Source organism: Corylus avellana, chromosome 4, assembly GCF_965113065.1.
Source record: "Corylus avellana chromosome 4, dhCorAvel1.hap1.2, whole genome shotgun sequence".
Classification (NCBI taxonomy): domain Eukaryota; kingdom Viridiplantae; phylum Streptophyta; class Magnoliopsida; order Fagales; family Betulaceae; genus Corylus; species Corylus avellana.
The window spans coordinates 31,105,711-31,123,030 of record NC_142493.1 but is presented as its reverse complement, the minus strand read 5'-3'; the positions used below and the strand labels follow the sequence as shown (position 1 = coordinate 31,123,030).

At 34.0% G+C, this 17,320-nt stretch overlaps 1 protein-coding gene across 1 annotated transcript; it reads left to right on the top strand.

The window, feature by feature from the left end:
- On the top strand, positions 1-16,973 carry LOC132179115 (agamous-like MADS-box protein AP1). The gene is made up of 8 exons (XM_059591758.2): positions 1-287; positions 14,801-14,879; positions 15,032-15,096; positions 15,190-15,289; positions 15,392-15,433; positions 15,577-15,618; positions 15,754-15,869; positions 16,774-16,973. The coding sequence occupies exons 1-8, from the start codon at positions 103-105 to the stop codon at positions 16,871-16,873; spliced, it is 729 nt and encodes a 242-aa protein (XP_059447741.1). The 5' UTR covers positions 1-102; the 3' UTR covers positions 16,874-16,973.
- The last annotated feature ends 347 nt before the right edge of the window (positions 16,974-17,320 follow it).

The window sequence follows — 17,320 nt, the reverse complement described above, 5'->3', positions numbered from 1 at the left end:
CATTAAATTCTATCTCTCTTTCAGTTTCAGGTTGTTTTTCTTTTTTTGGACTTTTATCTGATTTTGGGATTTCATATTTCTCTTTTGAGAAAGAAAACAGATATGGGGAGGGGTAGGGTTCAGCTGAAGCGCATAGAGAATAAGATCAACCGCCAGGTTACGTTTTCCAAAAGGAGAGGTGGGCTACTGAAGAAAGCTCACGAGATCTCTGTGCTCTGTGATGCTGAGGTTGCTGTGATTGTTTTCTCCCACAAGGGCAAGCTCTTTGAGTACGCCACTGATTCTAGGTAAACAAACTTTCTTCTTCTTCTTCTTCTTCTTCTTCTCCTTCTCACTCATATATATATATATATATATATATATATATATATATATATATATATATATATATATATATGTTCTTAAATGCTTTTTTTTTTTTCTTTCTTTTTTTGTTCATCTTCTATTGGTTTTGTGATCAGGCTAGCTAGATCTTTGTCTATGTAGCTATATATACTGAATTTTCTGCTGGGAAGAATGTTTTTGTTTTGTACCTTATCTTTCTCTAGATTTTTGGATAATAAGATATTATATATTTATGTTAGGCCTAGGGTAGCATCGTTTTGGTATGAAAAAAGCATTTGGGTGATGTATTTATTATATGGATTGCTTATGAATTTTGATACTATACAGCTATTGAGGTGGTCGTTTTTAGGTGGTTCCTACAGAGTAGGGAGAAGAATAGAAGATAGCGTTTTGCTTGATTTGATAAAATAGTAAAATATATAGTTTAAAAGCACTTGGCGGGTTCCTGATGAATCCTTTCAACTATATGCCCTGCGGTAGGTCATATCTGACTGAAGGAAACCCTTGAACTTCGGGACATGAAGGGAAAGAACGGGAATAAATATTTTTATAGTAAAAAGCTTTATTTGCTGCTAATTAATCCAAAAAACATAATTAATTCGCAACAAAAACCACTCTTTTGGTGGAGCTTCGAGTCCTTTTTTGTTTTTTCTTACTTTTTTGTGGTTAGCTTTCATTATTTTTATTACATATATATATTCTTCTTTCTTCTTCTAAGTGTTTTTCTTATATACTTAATTTATATATGCATGAGTTTCGCTTTTTCCTATAGTCCTAGAGAAAATAATGGTAATTGCTAATATGTGTGTGTATAAAAGAAATGCAAGAAATTTATAAGGAACCAGGCTCAACGTACGTACACCTGACGTAGAGTTTGATTTTAAGCGAATTAGTTGCTTCTGCCTAACTAGCTCATCACTGATTTCCTTGCATTCATTTAATTATCACATCAAAGTCTTGCAACTCTAAACTTTTGATTTTGTTCTAATTAAGGAAGGTAAATAAAGTGCAAGCTAATGAGGCTACACGTCTTTCAAGACATTTGAAAATGCTTACTTTGGCTTAATTTCTTTTGCTAAAATATCATTTGCTTTGTTTTCTTAAGTTATCTAATCAATTCATTCTTCTTATAAACTTGGCATACTAAGGGGATATATATATATATATACACAAATGTGATCGATTTGTGACTACTTTTATGTCTAATTTGATTTAGTATTTTTTATTTTCAACCAAACCATCTCATCTCTTTATTTGTTTAAACCAGTCAATAGATCCCCTTAATCGATCTAGGGAGGTTTTCAAGTTAATTAACAGCATTGCCAAGGACTTTTGAGTGTGTATGACTGAGTGCAACTAACTAGGTGAATACTCCTTTAATTTGTTTTAAATGCAAAAATTAAAAAGTAAAAAAATTTTAAAAAAAAATGTTAGACAAGAAAGCAACGGTCCGAGAAGAAAATACCACTTCTAGGGTTTGATCATGGTAAGTTAACCTAGGGCAGTGACATTCACCATGTCATGTTATGGAAATAGCATGATCAGTTCTTGCGAGACTCCTCTATTGCAATATATATAATGTGATCCTAGTAAATATTGTTGCATTCTGTAGTGCCTCTCATTAAATCCAATTGACAAAAAAAAAAATAAAAATCAAATCGTTAATTATTCCCTTATTTGTATCAACAAATATGATGAATTGGATGGCCGAAGGTTGTCTTGCTATTCTTTTTGGGGTGACATGTAAGTCTAGAAATTATATTCCATTTTGTGTTCAATAGCATAAAATCCATCCAAGAATTAGAACCATAGCAGAAGATCTGAAGAAGGGTCATAATTGATTGCCTCAAACAATATTAAAGATTCAAAGCTAGGTTTTTTTTTTTTTTTTTTTTTTTTTTTTTTTTTTTTTGTATTCAAAGATTCAAAGCTAGTTGATATGATGATGACATCCTTAAGTTTTCTTCTTATGAGTACCAATTAAAGAGACGTTCCATATGCTATCAAAGGCTATGGACTTCATGAATATATATTGTTGAGGTTCAACAAAGAAGAAGAAAAAGAAACAAAAATCAGGATAAAAGAATTTAACGTGGTTTGACAAGATAACCTACTCTCGCAGGCAGCAACAACAATGTTTCTTCTTTACTAGTGTCAAGGAAAATATACAATAAGCCTCTCTCCCTCTCTTAAGATAGAGCAAGAATAAGACTCATAATCTTAAGAGAATACACAATCCTACCAAAAAGGTCTTAGAATGTTCAATCTCAAAACTACCAAGATTCCAAGATTCCAACATTCCAACATTATCTCACTTGAAGACTAGTTTCAATATTACCACAACGTACATGTCTCTGTCACCATTTATCAGTTGATAATTAACAAGCCTAATAGAAGCTCTAACCCATACAAATTTGTCTCTTACTATTGGTTTCATCAAAATCCTTGCAATATTCTTACTGGTCTAAATACATATTAAAGTTAATGATTGATTTTTAAGCATAACCTTTCACTACAAGACAAGTTTTATGTTATTCAATATTTTCATTTGCATCTCTTTTAAGCTTGTATACACATCTGCCACCAGTAACCTCCTTCCTTTGAGAAGCTCAACTAACTCCCAAGTTTTAATTTTATGCTGAGCTTCCATTTCCTATTCCTTAACAACTCCCCAATGACTAGAAATAGAATCCATGGATTGTCTAGAATCTGTATAATCCCTACTCTAACACTTCTTCTCTGCCAATTATTTATTCAAGGACTCCTTTATATAACTTACAACCCACCCATACTTGATGACTTCTACTACAAAGCAAACTCAAATAATAACTTAAACAAGGACTTGGACTTGACTTATACAAGGAATCCTACAAGCACTAAGACGTCTTTCTTGAACAACAATGATGTTCTCTTATTATAACAACTTCTACCACAAAACCTTAAGGGGTTTGCTCAAGTAGAAAAGACTTTGGTCTTGGTGTCATCCCCATTAGGTCTTAAGATTTGAATTCTCTTGAATGTAAACAATTCCTTAGGGCTACACTTACCGGTGAAGCTAGAGTCTTCTTACTTGATACTTGTGGATGGGGTGTTTTGCACGGGTCTAAGATTTACCCGATTGAGGTGGGTACACGAAATTGTCCCTCCTTGAAAAAGTTTCTCATCATTAAAAATAATAATAATAATAATAATAATAATAATAACCTTCTACTACAGCTAAAACACATGAGAATGACCCAAATGACCAAACTAAATAATTCTAAAGCCTCGTTTGATATGTAGAATGTATATTCCACTGGGAAAATAAATAATTATTACTAGGAATAGAGGAGGGTAGAATAAAATTAGTTTGGTGACAAGAGATATGCCATAATTATGAACCAAAAATGCTCAAAAAACTCCCACCCCACCCCCCCCCCCCCCCCCCCCCCCCCCTCATCTCCACATGATTTCTTATTTTTCTAACACTCAAATTTTTTTTAAAAAAAAATTGAAAACGTTAAGTTATGTGGGTGGCCGACCACGCACACCCCCGGTGCCATCAAGGTGAACCTTGGCCGTGGCTCTCCCCAACTTGAATTGGAGGTGGCCAGGTCACTCCCAAATTCATTAAGGGTTGTCGCACTATCCTTGGAGGTGGCCGGCCACCCATAATTTTTTTTTTTTTTTTTTTTTCGATGAACAAAAAAAGAAAGTATTTTTTGGGAAAGATGTTGTCCTATTCTTCTCATTTTTCAAAGGAATATGTATTCTTGTTAGTAAGAAAATAGTTATTCCCATAAAAATAACTAAATATAGGAATATGTTCCAACCAAATAAAAGAATGATTATTTAATCGAAATAGCCATCCTATTATAGAGATCTATTCTACAAATCAAATTGATCTAAAGATAAATAGAGTTACAATATTAATGATGGACTTATTGTATGGATAGTGTTCTAAGCATGCAAGGATGGTAACATAATGTCTGTTATCATGGAGTCATATTTACAAGGATTTTTTGGAAGCAAGCCTAGGAGTACTGGCAATGCTTTCTTAAAGATTCTTATTATAAGCTAGAATCGAAATTGTTGCTTAACATCCACCATGCATAGTGCATATGATCTCTTCCCCATGCACTATGAGAGTAAGAAAATGGAGAATACGGTGGTGATAAAACTCCCAGCTGCAGCCCTCAGTCGTGACAATTTGTCTAGTTTATGTAATTTTTTTTTACCAACATTGGCCTGCATGTCACTATATATATATATATATATATATATATTATTAATTAATTATATACACTACAAGAAAATAGAGAATTTTCCGGTGGTCCATTTAGCAGTGTCCACAAAAACAGCCATTGTATGTTTTATACAATGGTAAGTCATTAAGACCGCCACAAAAACTTCCATAATGTCTGTCGACCTTTAGGGCACAGAGGTAACCGTTGGTTTTTCAATAGCGGGTTTTTGTTTTGTTTGTTACTTTCGGTTTTGAACAGCGGTTTTGAACGCAGTTAAGATCCTTTTTCATGTACGAAGTGATTGATATGCCAGAGAAACCTTTAGTTTGGAATGTCATCCTGTGGAGAAATTGTCAGGTGATGTGCGTCAGTCGACTCTGGCACGTGTACTTCACAGCGAATTTTCCTTTCTTTTCCCTTAGCTGATTGTTGGTACACTTCAGGAAGACCTAGTCAAACTTTGGTTGTCTATTTTGAGCTGGTTTTGTGATTGACCCTAAGCCATGTACATCTACCTAGCCTCCGCGCGTATTTTTCTATTAACCTTATTACAAAGAGATATAATAAATTCATATATATTCATATATATGTATATATATATGAATTTATTATATCTCTTTGTAATCAACTCTTTATCTCACTTTATGCACTCCATTTTTTTTTTCTATAAATATGGTACTTTGTAACACCTATAAATAAAGCAAGTCAATAAGATTAAAATGTAATCCTATAAGACATATATATATTCCTAGTGGTGAACAAAAGCCTCTAAAGTCGAACCACTCCAAAATTATTGTGTTATCTTTCTTCTCTTCGCTTTTAAAATTTACTATAAACTTTTCACAATGTCAAAATCAGTGTCCTGTAGTCTTTAGCGACTTCTCCTCACAAGAATGTCAAATCAAAGAATTGGTGTTTTGTCGACTTACACAACACTCCAACTACCTCCTTGTTGGGAAGCTTCTGCAGTTTTGTTGGCTGCTCGATTGGCAGTCTCTTTCGGTTGTGATAAGCATATGTTGGAAGGTGATGCCCTTCTAGTTGTTTTGGCTATAAACAACCCATCTTTATTCTCTTCTTGAACTTTTGCTAATTGTATTTCTAATATTAGTTTAGTTCTTTCTTCTTTTCAAAGTTGGAATGCTTTTAAAGTTTCTTGATGTGCCAACTTTCGTGCACATGCTCTACCTAAATGGGTCGCTTCTCTTGTTTTTGGAAGCATTCCCACGGGATCTTCTATTCTTCTTCCATTCGGATCGGAAATAAGAAAGATCCTCCATTGTAGTCCTTTCTCCCTTATTCAATTAAAAAAAAAAAAAAAAAAAACTACCTCCTTGTTACTCGTCGTACCTGCACCAACAGGTCAAAGTTTGATCCTTTGCAAATGCATGCACTGTCATGCACCTACTCCCATTGTTGCCAGTTCTTCCAAAATCATATTTGCAAGGTGTTGATATACCAATATGTAACATCACATCCCGTTGGCACATAATATTGTTGGCTTTTGGCTTTTCCGAACTAGACTTCGTAAGAGGTCACCCATCCTGGTACTACTCTCGCATAAGTTCACTTAACTGCGAAGTTTTGATGAAGTACAATCACGGTTTTAAGACGTGTTATTGTCATGAAAAATGTAAGTATATATAAGCATATCTTTATTTCCGTACCCAGGTGATATGAAATGCTACACAATATGTGAATACTCCAACCGTAACAGCCTCTCATGTGCAATCATGCACCACCATGCATCTTTGTCAATGTGCCTCACGCTTTGCCACTGGATCTATTGTTTCCCCCCCAAAAAAAAACACCAAAATCAATTCACTAGTGACAAATTAGTGCAGTTTCTATTTGACAAACGCACCTCCATGCACTGCCAAAGATATTAACATTTTATTCATGCACCACACAAGCCAACAGTTTCTCTTGCGAGTCTTTTTCACACACCTCACTCACAATTTTTTTGTTGGCGCCACCTGACTCCATCTTTAGCCATCGTCTACCTTGGCCAACGCTAGCAACATTTTGCCTAATCACAATCCTCGGCGGCCCTCTATTGTCTTTGGTCACTTTTAGCCATTGTCTTTGGCCACCACTTGCTTCCATCTCTAGTGGCTCACTAACACATGTGACGACCCCCCAACGACCCTTAATTTGGCATTGTTGGCCAGGATTTCATCATTCTTTCCACCATCATCAGATCCTCCACTTGGTTTCACGCTTGGATTTCTTTCCTTGTCACACCTAATTCTTGTTAAATCACCTATTTTTCTATAAGTTTAAGCCGATAGGAAGAGGCAAATTTAATCATTTAATTATTACTTTAACAATTCTGACCATGTTGAGCTCACGTCTAAATTTTCACTTTTATGACATAGGACTCTAATATGATTCTTCAAAACATTTGAGAGGCAAGCTCATGTCAAAATTTATGCCTTGTCATACCAAATTGATGTAGCTTCAACCTTAAGTTTGAGTCGATGTTAGAATATCTAGCGTTCATATATTTTCCTTATATGAATTTACCATAACTGTCTTTATACATATATCTAAGATTTGATCATCTTTCTCATCTCACTCCATCTATCACATTTCATCTTTCTCTCTACTTCTGCTACTAATGAAATATGGTTCCAAGAATATTGGCTACAAATAGTTATTCAAGAAAAAATGAAGGGATCTTAGAGATTGAAGAAGCTACAAGGTGTATTTAGTGGCAAAGGGCTGCATTCAAGGAGAGGTTACGAAGTTCAATGAAGTTTTTCCAACCGTTATAAAACATAGCTCTAGCTATTTCTTATAGCTTACCATGAACTTTTTAATTGATTTAGAACTTGAGGAACTTGATGTTAAAACAACATTTCTACATGATAAATTAGAAAACTACTTTTATATATATGCATCAACCTTAGGGATTTATTATTGAAGGAAAATAAAATTGTTGGTTGAACAAGTCATTATTGTTGTTCTATGTAGATGACATGTTTATTAAGTATATGTTTTGAGAATAGAGATTTATAGAAATAAGAAAACACAAAGGTTTTATTTATCACAGAAAAGGTACATTGAGAAAATGGTTAAACATTTTGGCATATATATAGAATTCTAAACTATGAGTAGTCCATTTGGTACTGTTCATTTTAGACTGTTTACAGTTTATTACCATCGATTGGGAAGGTGCAATTTATATCATGTGTTTCTTACTCTATTGCAGTTGAAGCATCATGTATAACATCCCTTGAACTTGTCTAGACATTTCACAGACAATTAGAAAATCTTGACAAGATTCATTGGTATATAATAGGTTGTAACTGCAATATATATATATATATATATATATATATATATATATATATATTTGACATGTCCGCACAAAGAAGGAGGGAGGGGGATTCGAACTAGTGACCTCCACTTTATTAAGTGTGGTCCCAAATATTTTCTGATAGTTAGAAGCAAAACATTTGACCAAATATCAAATATATTATGAGAAAATCAAGTACATCGACATCAATATAATTTCTTTGAGAGTTTAAGACACTATCATAGTGAATAAGATTATTAGAAAGTTGGATTATAAAAAAAAAGATTATTAGAAAGTTTAATAGATATGTTGACTAAGCATGTTTCATCACTTCAAAAGTAACACCCCCGGTCTGTTAAGGTTAGGTTCATTAATTAACTCAATAACCTCAGAGTCTCAAAGTATTTAAAGCCCAAAGTGAAAATAAATTGATTAAACAACCTATGATTAATAACAACTAAAATTTAAAGCCTAAGTTAAAACATCACAAATAAGGTCATAAAATTTCCATTGTGCCCTATGACACCTTTCTAAAAACATGTTGATGCCATAATCTAACTAATCCATTGCTTTGAATTTTGAGAGGAAAAACAAAAGTGAGTGATAACTTGACAAGTAATACACCTGACCGTTTTAAAACGCTTGAGTTAAAACATTTTATAATAAAGAAATAATTCAAGTTCATAAATGTTTCGTAGAATGAACTTCATTAATTGACATAAAACTTTCATTTTTGAACCTATTGAAAATATGTTTAGAATATAAAAACATATAAAAATGATAAATATAAAGCGGAACAATATGAAATGAAGGAAATAGAGAAAGACACAAAGATTAAGGTGGTTTGACATATAGCCTACATCCACACACTAAAGTCTCAATAAGCTACATATTTTCTTGATGTATGATTTGAGTACATAGCTCTATTTATAGAGCTTTAACATAATTTCAAATACAAAACAAATCACTTGAATTAAGGGTAATTAATAACTAATCAAATCAACAATGATCACAAATCAAATCCTCATTAATCAAAAGGATTTATATCCTTAACATAGAAAGGGGTTTCATGAAATAAAATTTCTTGCTTAAAACTTGACATAAACTTGAAATTCTTGAGCTCATAAAAACTTTCTTTCACTCATACTTATGGCATCGCATATATACAATTACGCCTCATATGTATGAGGTTCTGCCTAATCCTGAAGGACTTGTACTCAACCTGAGGCTATGAGTTGAGTCATTTTGGGCCATGCCTGATTAATGCTAGGTGTACCCAGGTGCACTCAGCATGGCAAAACATTGGTGATAAGCCACACCTTCACGTAAACATTCTTAAGTGTGATGAATTCCATCCCAGCCCTGATATCTATCGTTTCTCTTAGGCAAAAATAAAATTTCAAAACTTAATCTGCCACATCACATGCTCTTTGCTTTCTTTTCTTCCCTTTAAAATTTCATTTATTTCATCATCATATAGCATGTGTGAGGAGGGGGGTTTCTCTATCCTTATAAAAACCTTCCTTATATGTAATTCTCTTAAATGGAAAGTTTCCTTAAATAAAAATATTACTTTAAATTGAGAGTAAGTACCCCAAAAACAGACATAAATTTAAATTAGCTACAAACTGGTTTGTAGTTAATTCATACAAACTAGTCTAATAAAATGATGTGTGTCCCTTAGTATGTGAGAAGCACATGTTTTTTTAATAGCATATATTTCTCATGTATTTTTTTAATAGCATTAATAAGAAAAAATGTGCTTATCACATGCTTTATAAATACATGTCACTTTCAATCTAGTTTGTATGAATTAGATACAAACCAGTTTAATTATAGCAAATTTTTGTCCCCCCAAAAACCATTTGAGTAATTGTCTCTTTCGTACTTAAAAAAAATAAAATAAATAAATAAATAAATAAAAAACTTACCATCTTACAATAGCATTCAAGTCATGTAACTAAAATCAAAACATATAATAATATCATTGAAACATTTAAGGAGTATAACATGAAACATTATAAAAACATTTATGCATGGGAAGAAGAGACTAAAAACAAAACATTAACGTAGTAGGGCAGTATATACAACTTACCTCAAATCCTTAATTAAAAGCTCAAAATACTCACTGATCACCCATTTACATGCTTTTTAAAAGCCTGAATAAAATAACCACATTTCTTCACTACAAGATTGAACAATCCTGGGTTTTTGACTGATAACTTTCAATCTACTGATCAATTTTCTGGTTTTATATCCATAACCATATGAAACTAGACTTCCAAAGCAACAAAACCATATGTACATGTGGTTATCTTCAGGCATCTACATTTTGCAAAATTTTGCACCCAGTGAGTTCAACCTAGTTTTTCAGCCACTATGAAGAATCTGGTCATTAAAATTACACTATATGAAGGTAGACTCTTTAAGTTTTAATTATGGGTATGATTTGGCTTCTAGTCAGATTGTTAGGGTGTTCAAACCATATCATTACTCCAACTTTTAAATTCAATAATGATTTTAAAAACCACGTCACATTTGGAAGGACTCTAGGATGACTCAAGTTCTACTTATATCATTACTCCAAGTTTTCAACCTAGCTGTTAGAGATTCCAGAATTCTAGTTTCTGTAATCTTAGGGCTTTCGGCTATGAAAACCCATCCACCATGCATTAAAACTCCTAAAATGGCCCATACATGAGCAAATCTGCCTCATTAAAATAAGTTAAAGTTTCAAATTTTCACCATAATACTTGTTGGTTGAAAACTGTTTTTCTAAAATCATACTTTCTTCGATTTTCCTTCACCAAAACCTTAATTCAACCATGCAATTTGTTATGCAAATGAATTATACACTTACAAAGATGATTGAATCAGGGTGAGAGTTTAATCTTTACCTCTTGCAAACTACTATTAATATGTTGTTGAAAATCCAAACTTTGGAAGAAAACTTGGAGCTCTCTCTCCTTTCTCACTCCAAGCTCCTTTTTTTTTTTTTTTTTTTTTTTTTTTTTTGTACCAAACTTTGCATTAGAAATAAGAGAATAAACAACCCTCAAGGGGGAAAGAAAACAGAAGGTGGTGCTACACCACTACAAATAACAGGAGGAAGAGGAGAAATGGGAAAAGTGGGAATGCAGCCCGAGTGAACTCTTACTGCGGCCCAATTAGCCATATGATGGGTGCAGAAGTTAGCACTTCTATTAATCTTCTTTGCCTCCCACTTAGGAGAGGGAGGGAGAAGAGCTAAGGTATCTACTATAACTTTTTCTATGTGCCAGTCTTGAATGATTGTTGGATGTTGAAGAGTAGTAATGACAATGAGGGAGTCTCATTCGATGATGAATTTTTTGAGCTTCAAAGACACTGCTAAAGAGGCAGCCAGCAGAGCTGCCAAGGCTTCCCCAAAGTTAAGAGTGCAAGGAGGGCTGATCAGGGAGATAGCTTTGATAATTTTCCCTTTGTGGTCTTTGCAAACTGCTGCTTGAGCTGAGAAATGCTCTCTAATGACTGTATCAAAGTTGATCTTGTGATAACCTTCCTAAGGAGGGGACTAGAATTCGATTTCTCTAGAAGAAGAGGATTTTCAAGCTGCAGCATGAGATAAAGTGGTATTTTTGATGGAAGAAGCTAAAGTGGCAATGTCTAGAATGGCACCTTCATGATGAGCTTTATTCTTGCTTAACAATAACAGATCACAAAAAATAGTAGCATAAATTTGAAAAATGTGAACCTCAGAATTTGGAATGCCAAACGTAAAATGGGGCTTAATGATTCCCTTAATCCGACTAGAGAGGCTCATAGAGGACCAGGCCAAAGAGTCCAGAGGCCAGAAGGAATTTCTCCAGGCTATATGAGCAAAACAACATTTGAAGAACAAATGGGGAAGAGAGTCTTCTTCTGATTTGCAAAGGGGACAGAGGGAATCTGCAGAAGGAATAGGGAAAATTGATTTAAGTCTGGCCTTAGAGGGGATTATATCCCAGGCAATTTTCCACAGAAACAGTTTGAGTCTGGCATTTAGCTTGAGATTCCACAGAAGTTTCCAGGAGATAGAGCTAAGAGGGGAAGGAAATGAGGAAACTTTGGGGCTGCTGATCAATCTGTAAGCTGATTTTGTGGAAAATTTACTAGAAGAAGAAAGGGGCCAGAAAAAATTAGGACAAGGAGAAGGGTTGATGGAGATTTTCAGGAGTTCCCTAACATTATGGATGTCAAAAAGAGATAGAAGGAGAGGGGTATTCCAGGTGGCATTTGGATTGATGAGGTCCGAGACTAGAAAAGGAGGGGAGGAAATACAGACTGGAGAAAGGGGAGAGGGGGAGAAAGAAGGGATAGAAGGAATCCAGTGGGAATTCCAAATGGAAAAGGAGGAAAGAGAATGAATTCTATGGCAGGCTCCTTTGGAAATGATAGGTTGAGAAGAGAGGATGTCTTTCCATAGCCAAGAGGGGGAAGAATGGGGTGGGGGGAGAAAAGAACCAGAAAGAAGATGCTTGCCTTTGAGTTGATTCACCCACATGGAGTCTAAGTTGGTATGGAGCTTCCAACCTAGCTTAGAAATGAGAGCTAGATTAACATCTTATATTTTCCTAAACCCCAACCCTCTAGCATCTCTTGTCACACAGAGAGAGTCCTAAGATTTAAGAGAAAGATTTCTAGATTTTGTTGGAGGGAAACCCAACCAAAATTTTTTGAACATTTGATTCAGCTTTTTACAAATGCTAGAGTTTTCCACGAAGTGAGTAAATTTTGGTTTAGTGATCGAAGGGAAGAGTGGCCAAATGGGATGAGTGTTCGGGAGAGCTAGGATTTTTTGTTTGGTAATTCTAAAACACACAACTAAAGGGGTTAGAGAAATTTTGAAACTAAAATCTTTTTGGTAAAATCCCTAAGTGGCCTTGAAGTTGGATGGAGGGATTTTAGGAGCAATTGTTTTGAAATTCAGATTTTTATAATGTAGGTGGCATGGGTTAAAAGAGGGTTGAGTCATGGGTGAATTTTTGAAACTCAAATTGTGGAGTAATGCCATACATCACCTACTTATTCCCTCCCATCACTCCAAAGCCTATGTAGCATGGTCCCACAACCAATTTGGTTGGAGGGGTGATGGACGAAGTTTTTTTTCAAACTGGGTTAAAGGAATTTCCTTCAGCCTAGTTTATAAAAATGACATGTGTCCATTTTTTTAATAATATTTGAGATGCACATGAGTTTTTATCAAATTTATTCCAATTTTGTCCATGATATTAAAAAAGCATGTGATTTTCACATGTTAAAAGGACATATGTCATTTTTATAAACTAGGTTAAAGAAAATTCCTCCGACCCAGTTTGAAGGAAAACTCTGTCCAAAGAAAAACCACGCTACATATAACCAATCTCCATACACCAAATACTATGTAAGACTACGTCACATAAGCATTTGAAGGATAAGAGAGAGATGAAGGGGTAGTGTATAGCATTACTAGAGGCTAGGGATGATGGGGTGATGAATAGTGTTATTCCAAATTGTGTTAGTCAAGGTGGCATACGATTAAGGAGGGATTTAGGTGCAATTTTTTGAAATCAATTTTGATGAATATACCCAAACGTGTGATGGGGGGAGGAAAGTTTGAAATTGGCTAAACCATTGATAAGGAAAAAGTTGAGAGATAATGAATACATAATTGATGCTAGTTTTGAAAGTATAATTAACTCACCTCTTAAATTGAAATATCCTTTCCATATGTGATATTAGCTTTGAATATGGACTGAAGGAGAGGCAGATTCTTGGTTCATGGTTTGTAAAGGGTGAGATTTTTATGGACACTTGAGATCCATACTTAGTAGTTTCCTAAGTAACCTCAATTTTCTTCTTTTGGTATTGTCTTGAATTTGAAATTAAAAGAGATTGATAGATGAGATATATAGTGCAGGATTTTGGATAAAGAAAGAGAGATTGAGAAAAATCTTTGTGGATGATTTTTAGGTGGCATTTGGTTCACAGAATCTAACATTCCCTTTGGTTCAGTTCTAGGCATATTGTAAGAATTATCTATTCTTCCCAAGACATCCTTATGTTTCTCTCTTCAAGTCTATAAGGCTATTTGATACAAAACTATTTAAACATTAAACCAAAAAAAATGCCACGGAAGAAAAAACTATATATATATATAGACCGTGATTTTTCTTTCATTTCCCAATAAATAAATTATTTTTAATATTTGATTTGTTTTCTTTATTTTGATGCATTATAATACATTTCATGCAAGTACTCCAATCTTCTAATCACTATCAATAAAGGCAACTTGAATCTTTCTTCTACTATTAGTAAAAGAAACACTTCAAAAAATTCTAATGACAGACAGACAATATAACTTTATTTATTTATTTTTTTTTAAGTAATATAACTTTATTTTGATAGGACATAATATTGCATTAGGATTTTAAATGCTAGGGAATAATATTGTAGAGATTCTTGATAAAAGTCAATTAAAAGAAATCAAGTATGTTTGGATTTGATTGGTATATATTTATAGTTTATGCTTAGGTGTTTTGGAAGAGAAATCTTGTAGAGATTGTTTGTTCTTACGTTAGACAGAATTGAAGCTGAGAATAAGATTTGTGATCATGCACTTTGCAATGGACCAACTTTTCTTTTCCCTAGCCAACGTTTTTGGTAATTAAACTTCTACAAAACCAGGCCTAAGAGCTTCTCTAGCGGATGAAGCAAAACTCTTATATTATGTATATTTAATTTAGCAGATGAAACAAATTGTAATGTTCCATTGTGTGCATATAGCCGTTATAAGAAACTGTAAACAGCATATATTGAGATGATATTTTATATAGAATGAATGTGTTCTCTTGAGTCTTGATCGATCGAGTGCTTCACATGTATGTCATCATGGAGAAAATATTAACTTGTTTTCCTTGTGCATTAATAGCATGGAGAAAATACTTGAACGCTATGAGAGATATTCATACGCAGAGCGACAGCTTGCTGCAGCTGATTCTGAAGCACAGGTAGTTGTACAAAAGTTATAAACATCATGTGAATGTATAATGTTATTCTGAGAGACGGCAATTTCTCAACATTCTAAAAAGGGTACATGTTTTGATTTCCTCCATGCATGGCCTGTCGGTTCTACTGAAACTTGTCCGTTCGTCCTGTGCAGGGAAACTGGACACTGGAGTTTGCTAGACTCAAGGGTAAGGTGGAGCTTTTGCAAAGAAACCACAGGTACACGTGCATGCCATTGACTAATTTCTCCTTAAATTCTTTCATGTATAAGTATTTTCGTTAATTAATTAATAATGTAAACTATTTAATTAGGCACTATTTGGGAGATGATCTGGAATCACTAAGTCTCAAGGAGCTTCAACATTTGGAGCAGCAGCTTGATACTGCTCTTAAACACGTTCGAACAAGAAAAGTATACTCTAAATTTTTTATTAAAGTCTTCCACTATAGTCCATTTTACCGTTGGTTAAATCTACTTAATTGGCCACTGAAATATCTTTTATCTTGCTTGCAGAACCAACTTATGTACGAGTCAATCTCGCAGCTTCAGAGAAAGGCAAGGCCTTTTGGCACATCTGGGTTATAAATCATTAGGGACCTTACCTATTTTCATGATAGAATATAAATTAAATGATTAAATTTATCTTTTTTTATTAGCGTAAACTTTATATCTCATTTTTTTTAATATGGTAAACGCAGGAGAAGGCAATACAGGAGCAGAACACCATCCTAGCAAAGAAGGTGACCACCCTTTTTACGTTTGCATGCTTGCAAATTTCATTTTAGCTGTTACACCAAGTTCATTAGGGAATTTAGTAATTTACTGAAGACAAGAATTGTGTAACTTCTCTTCTCTCTCTCTCGATTTTGAAATAGATCAAAGAAAATGAGAAAACTGCGGCACAGCAGGTAGACTGGGAGCAGCAGAACCAAGGCCCTAATGGATCAACATCGTTTCTGCTGCCACAGCCACTTCCCTGCTTAAACATTGGGTAACCCTTCTTCTCTCACATAATATAATTGTTACAGGGTTTATTCCAAAGCACAAGTGTCCATCTCTTACATTAATTTGCTATTAGTGACTAGAATTATTCTTTTATGAGTAATTAGTTAATTTGAAAGTTGGCAGAAGTTCTAATAACATCAACAATAACTTGTATATAATTTCATAGAGTAATGCTATAAGTTTTTTTAGAGTCCTCTTAGAGTCATCTCAAATGTGATGTGGCTTTTAAAATTACTGTTGAATTTGAGATGTGATTTATTGACTTTTGATTTAGTGATGATTTTAAAAGCCACATCACATTTGAGATGACTTTAAGAAGACTTATAGCATTACTTAATTTCATAATAAAGTAAAGATGGAAGAGAGAAAGAGATACGAGAATTAAGTGGTTTGACATATGGTCTACATCCACACATAAAAGTTTTATAGGCTACATCTTTCCTTAATGTTTTTTATTTAAGTACAATGCTCGATCTATTTATAAAGCTTTACAGTAATAAATCCCATAATTTAGGGTAATCGAATCATCATTTAGCACAAAATATTTTTATCTTTATCATGCCCCTGAAAGATGAACACGTTATGTTAGCGAGCATTGTTCTTGAACATCAAATGGCTGAAAAATGGCTAATAGGGCCGAAACGAATAAAATAGTGTTTGTTTGTACGTGTCTTTGTCGGCGGTTAAACACATGGAAGAGGAGGATTTGTATCCTTATCAACTTAAATGTAACAATTTCGTTAATTTAATCAAACTGGTTGTCAGATTATATGCCTTCAATCTTGCCTATATGCTTGTCCTGCATCCCCAATTTCTTATTAGAAAGTAAAAGATAGGAGTTGTTTGGAAGGTGTCACATTAAGATGCAATTTTTGGAATGTCTGATGCAGTGGCAGTTACCAGGAAGAAGCGCCAGAAGTGAGGAGGAACGAGCTGGAGCTCACTCTTGAGCCAATATATTCATGTCACCTTGGATGCTTTGCCGCTTAAACTGTGGGGGAAGAAAGACACTTCTACCTGCATATATAACTTTGGTTTCTCTTGTAATAAATATTTCGAATCCTGCATGTTATCTTATTCTCCCTGTTTTGAATCATGAAGTGAAGGATAATATGGGCTGTTAAAGTCAAATTATTGTTCTCTGGCTGAGACTAATCAGCCAATGAGAAATTTGAACTTTGAACTTTGAAACTGTTATCTGATCTATTGACATCAGCTATAAATTATATATATATGTTGTAATTTTTATTTTTACTCTGTGTCATTAGGTAGCTATTTTCAGCTACGTGCTTGTTTGCATAGAAATTTTGAGCAGAATCAACACAAGGGAGAGAAAAACAGGTTTTAACCCGAAAGAACAAATTTGTTTTTTTATCGATCTACAGATTTAATTAGCTTCTTAAAAGACACCCCACTCTTCAAAATGAATGTAGAAAA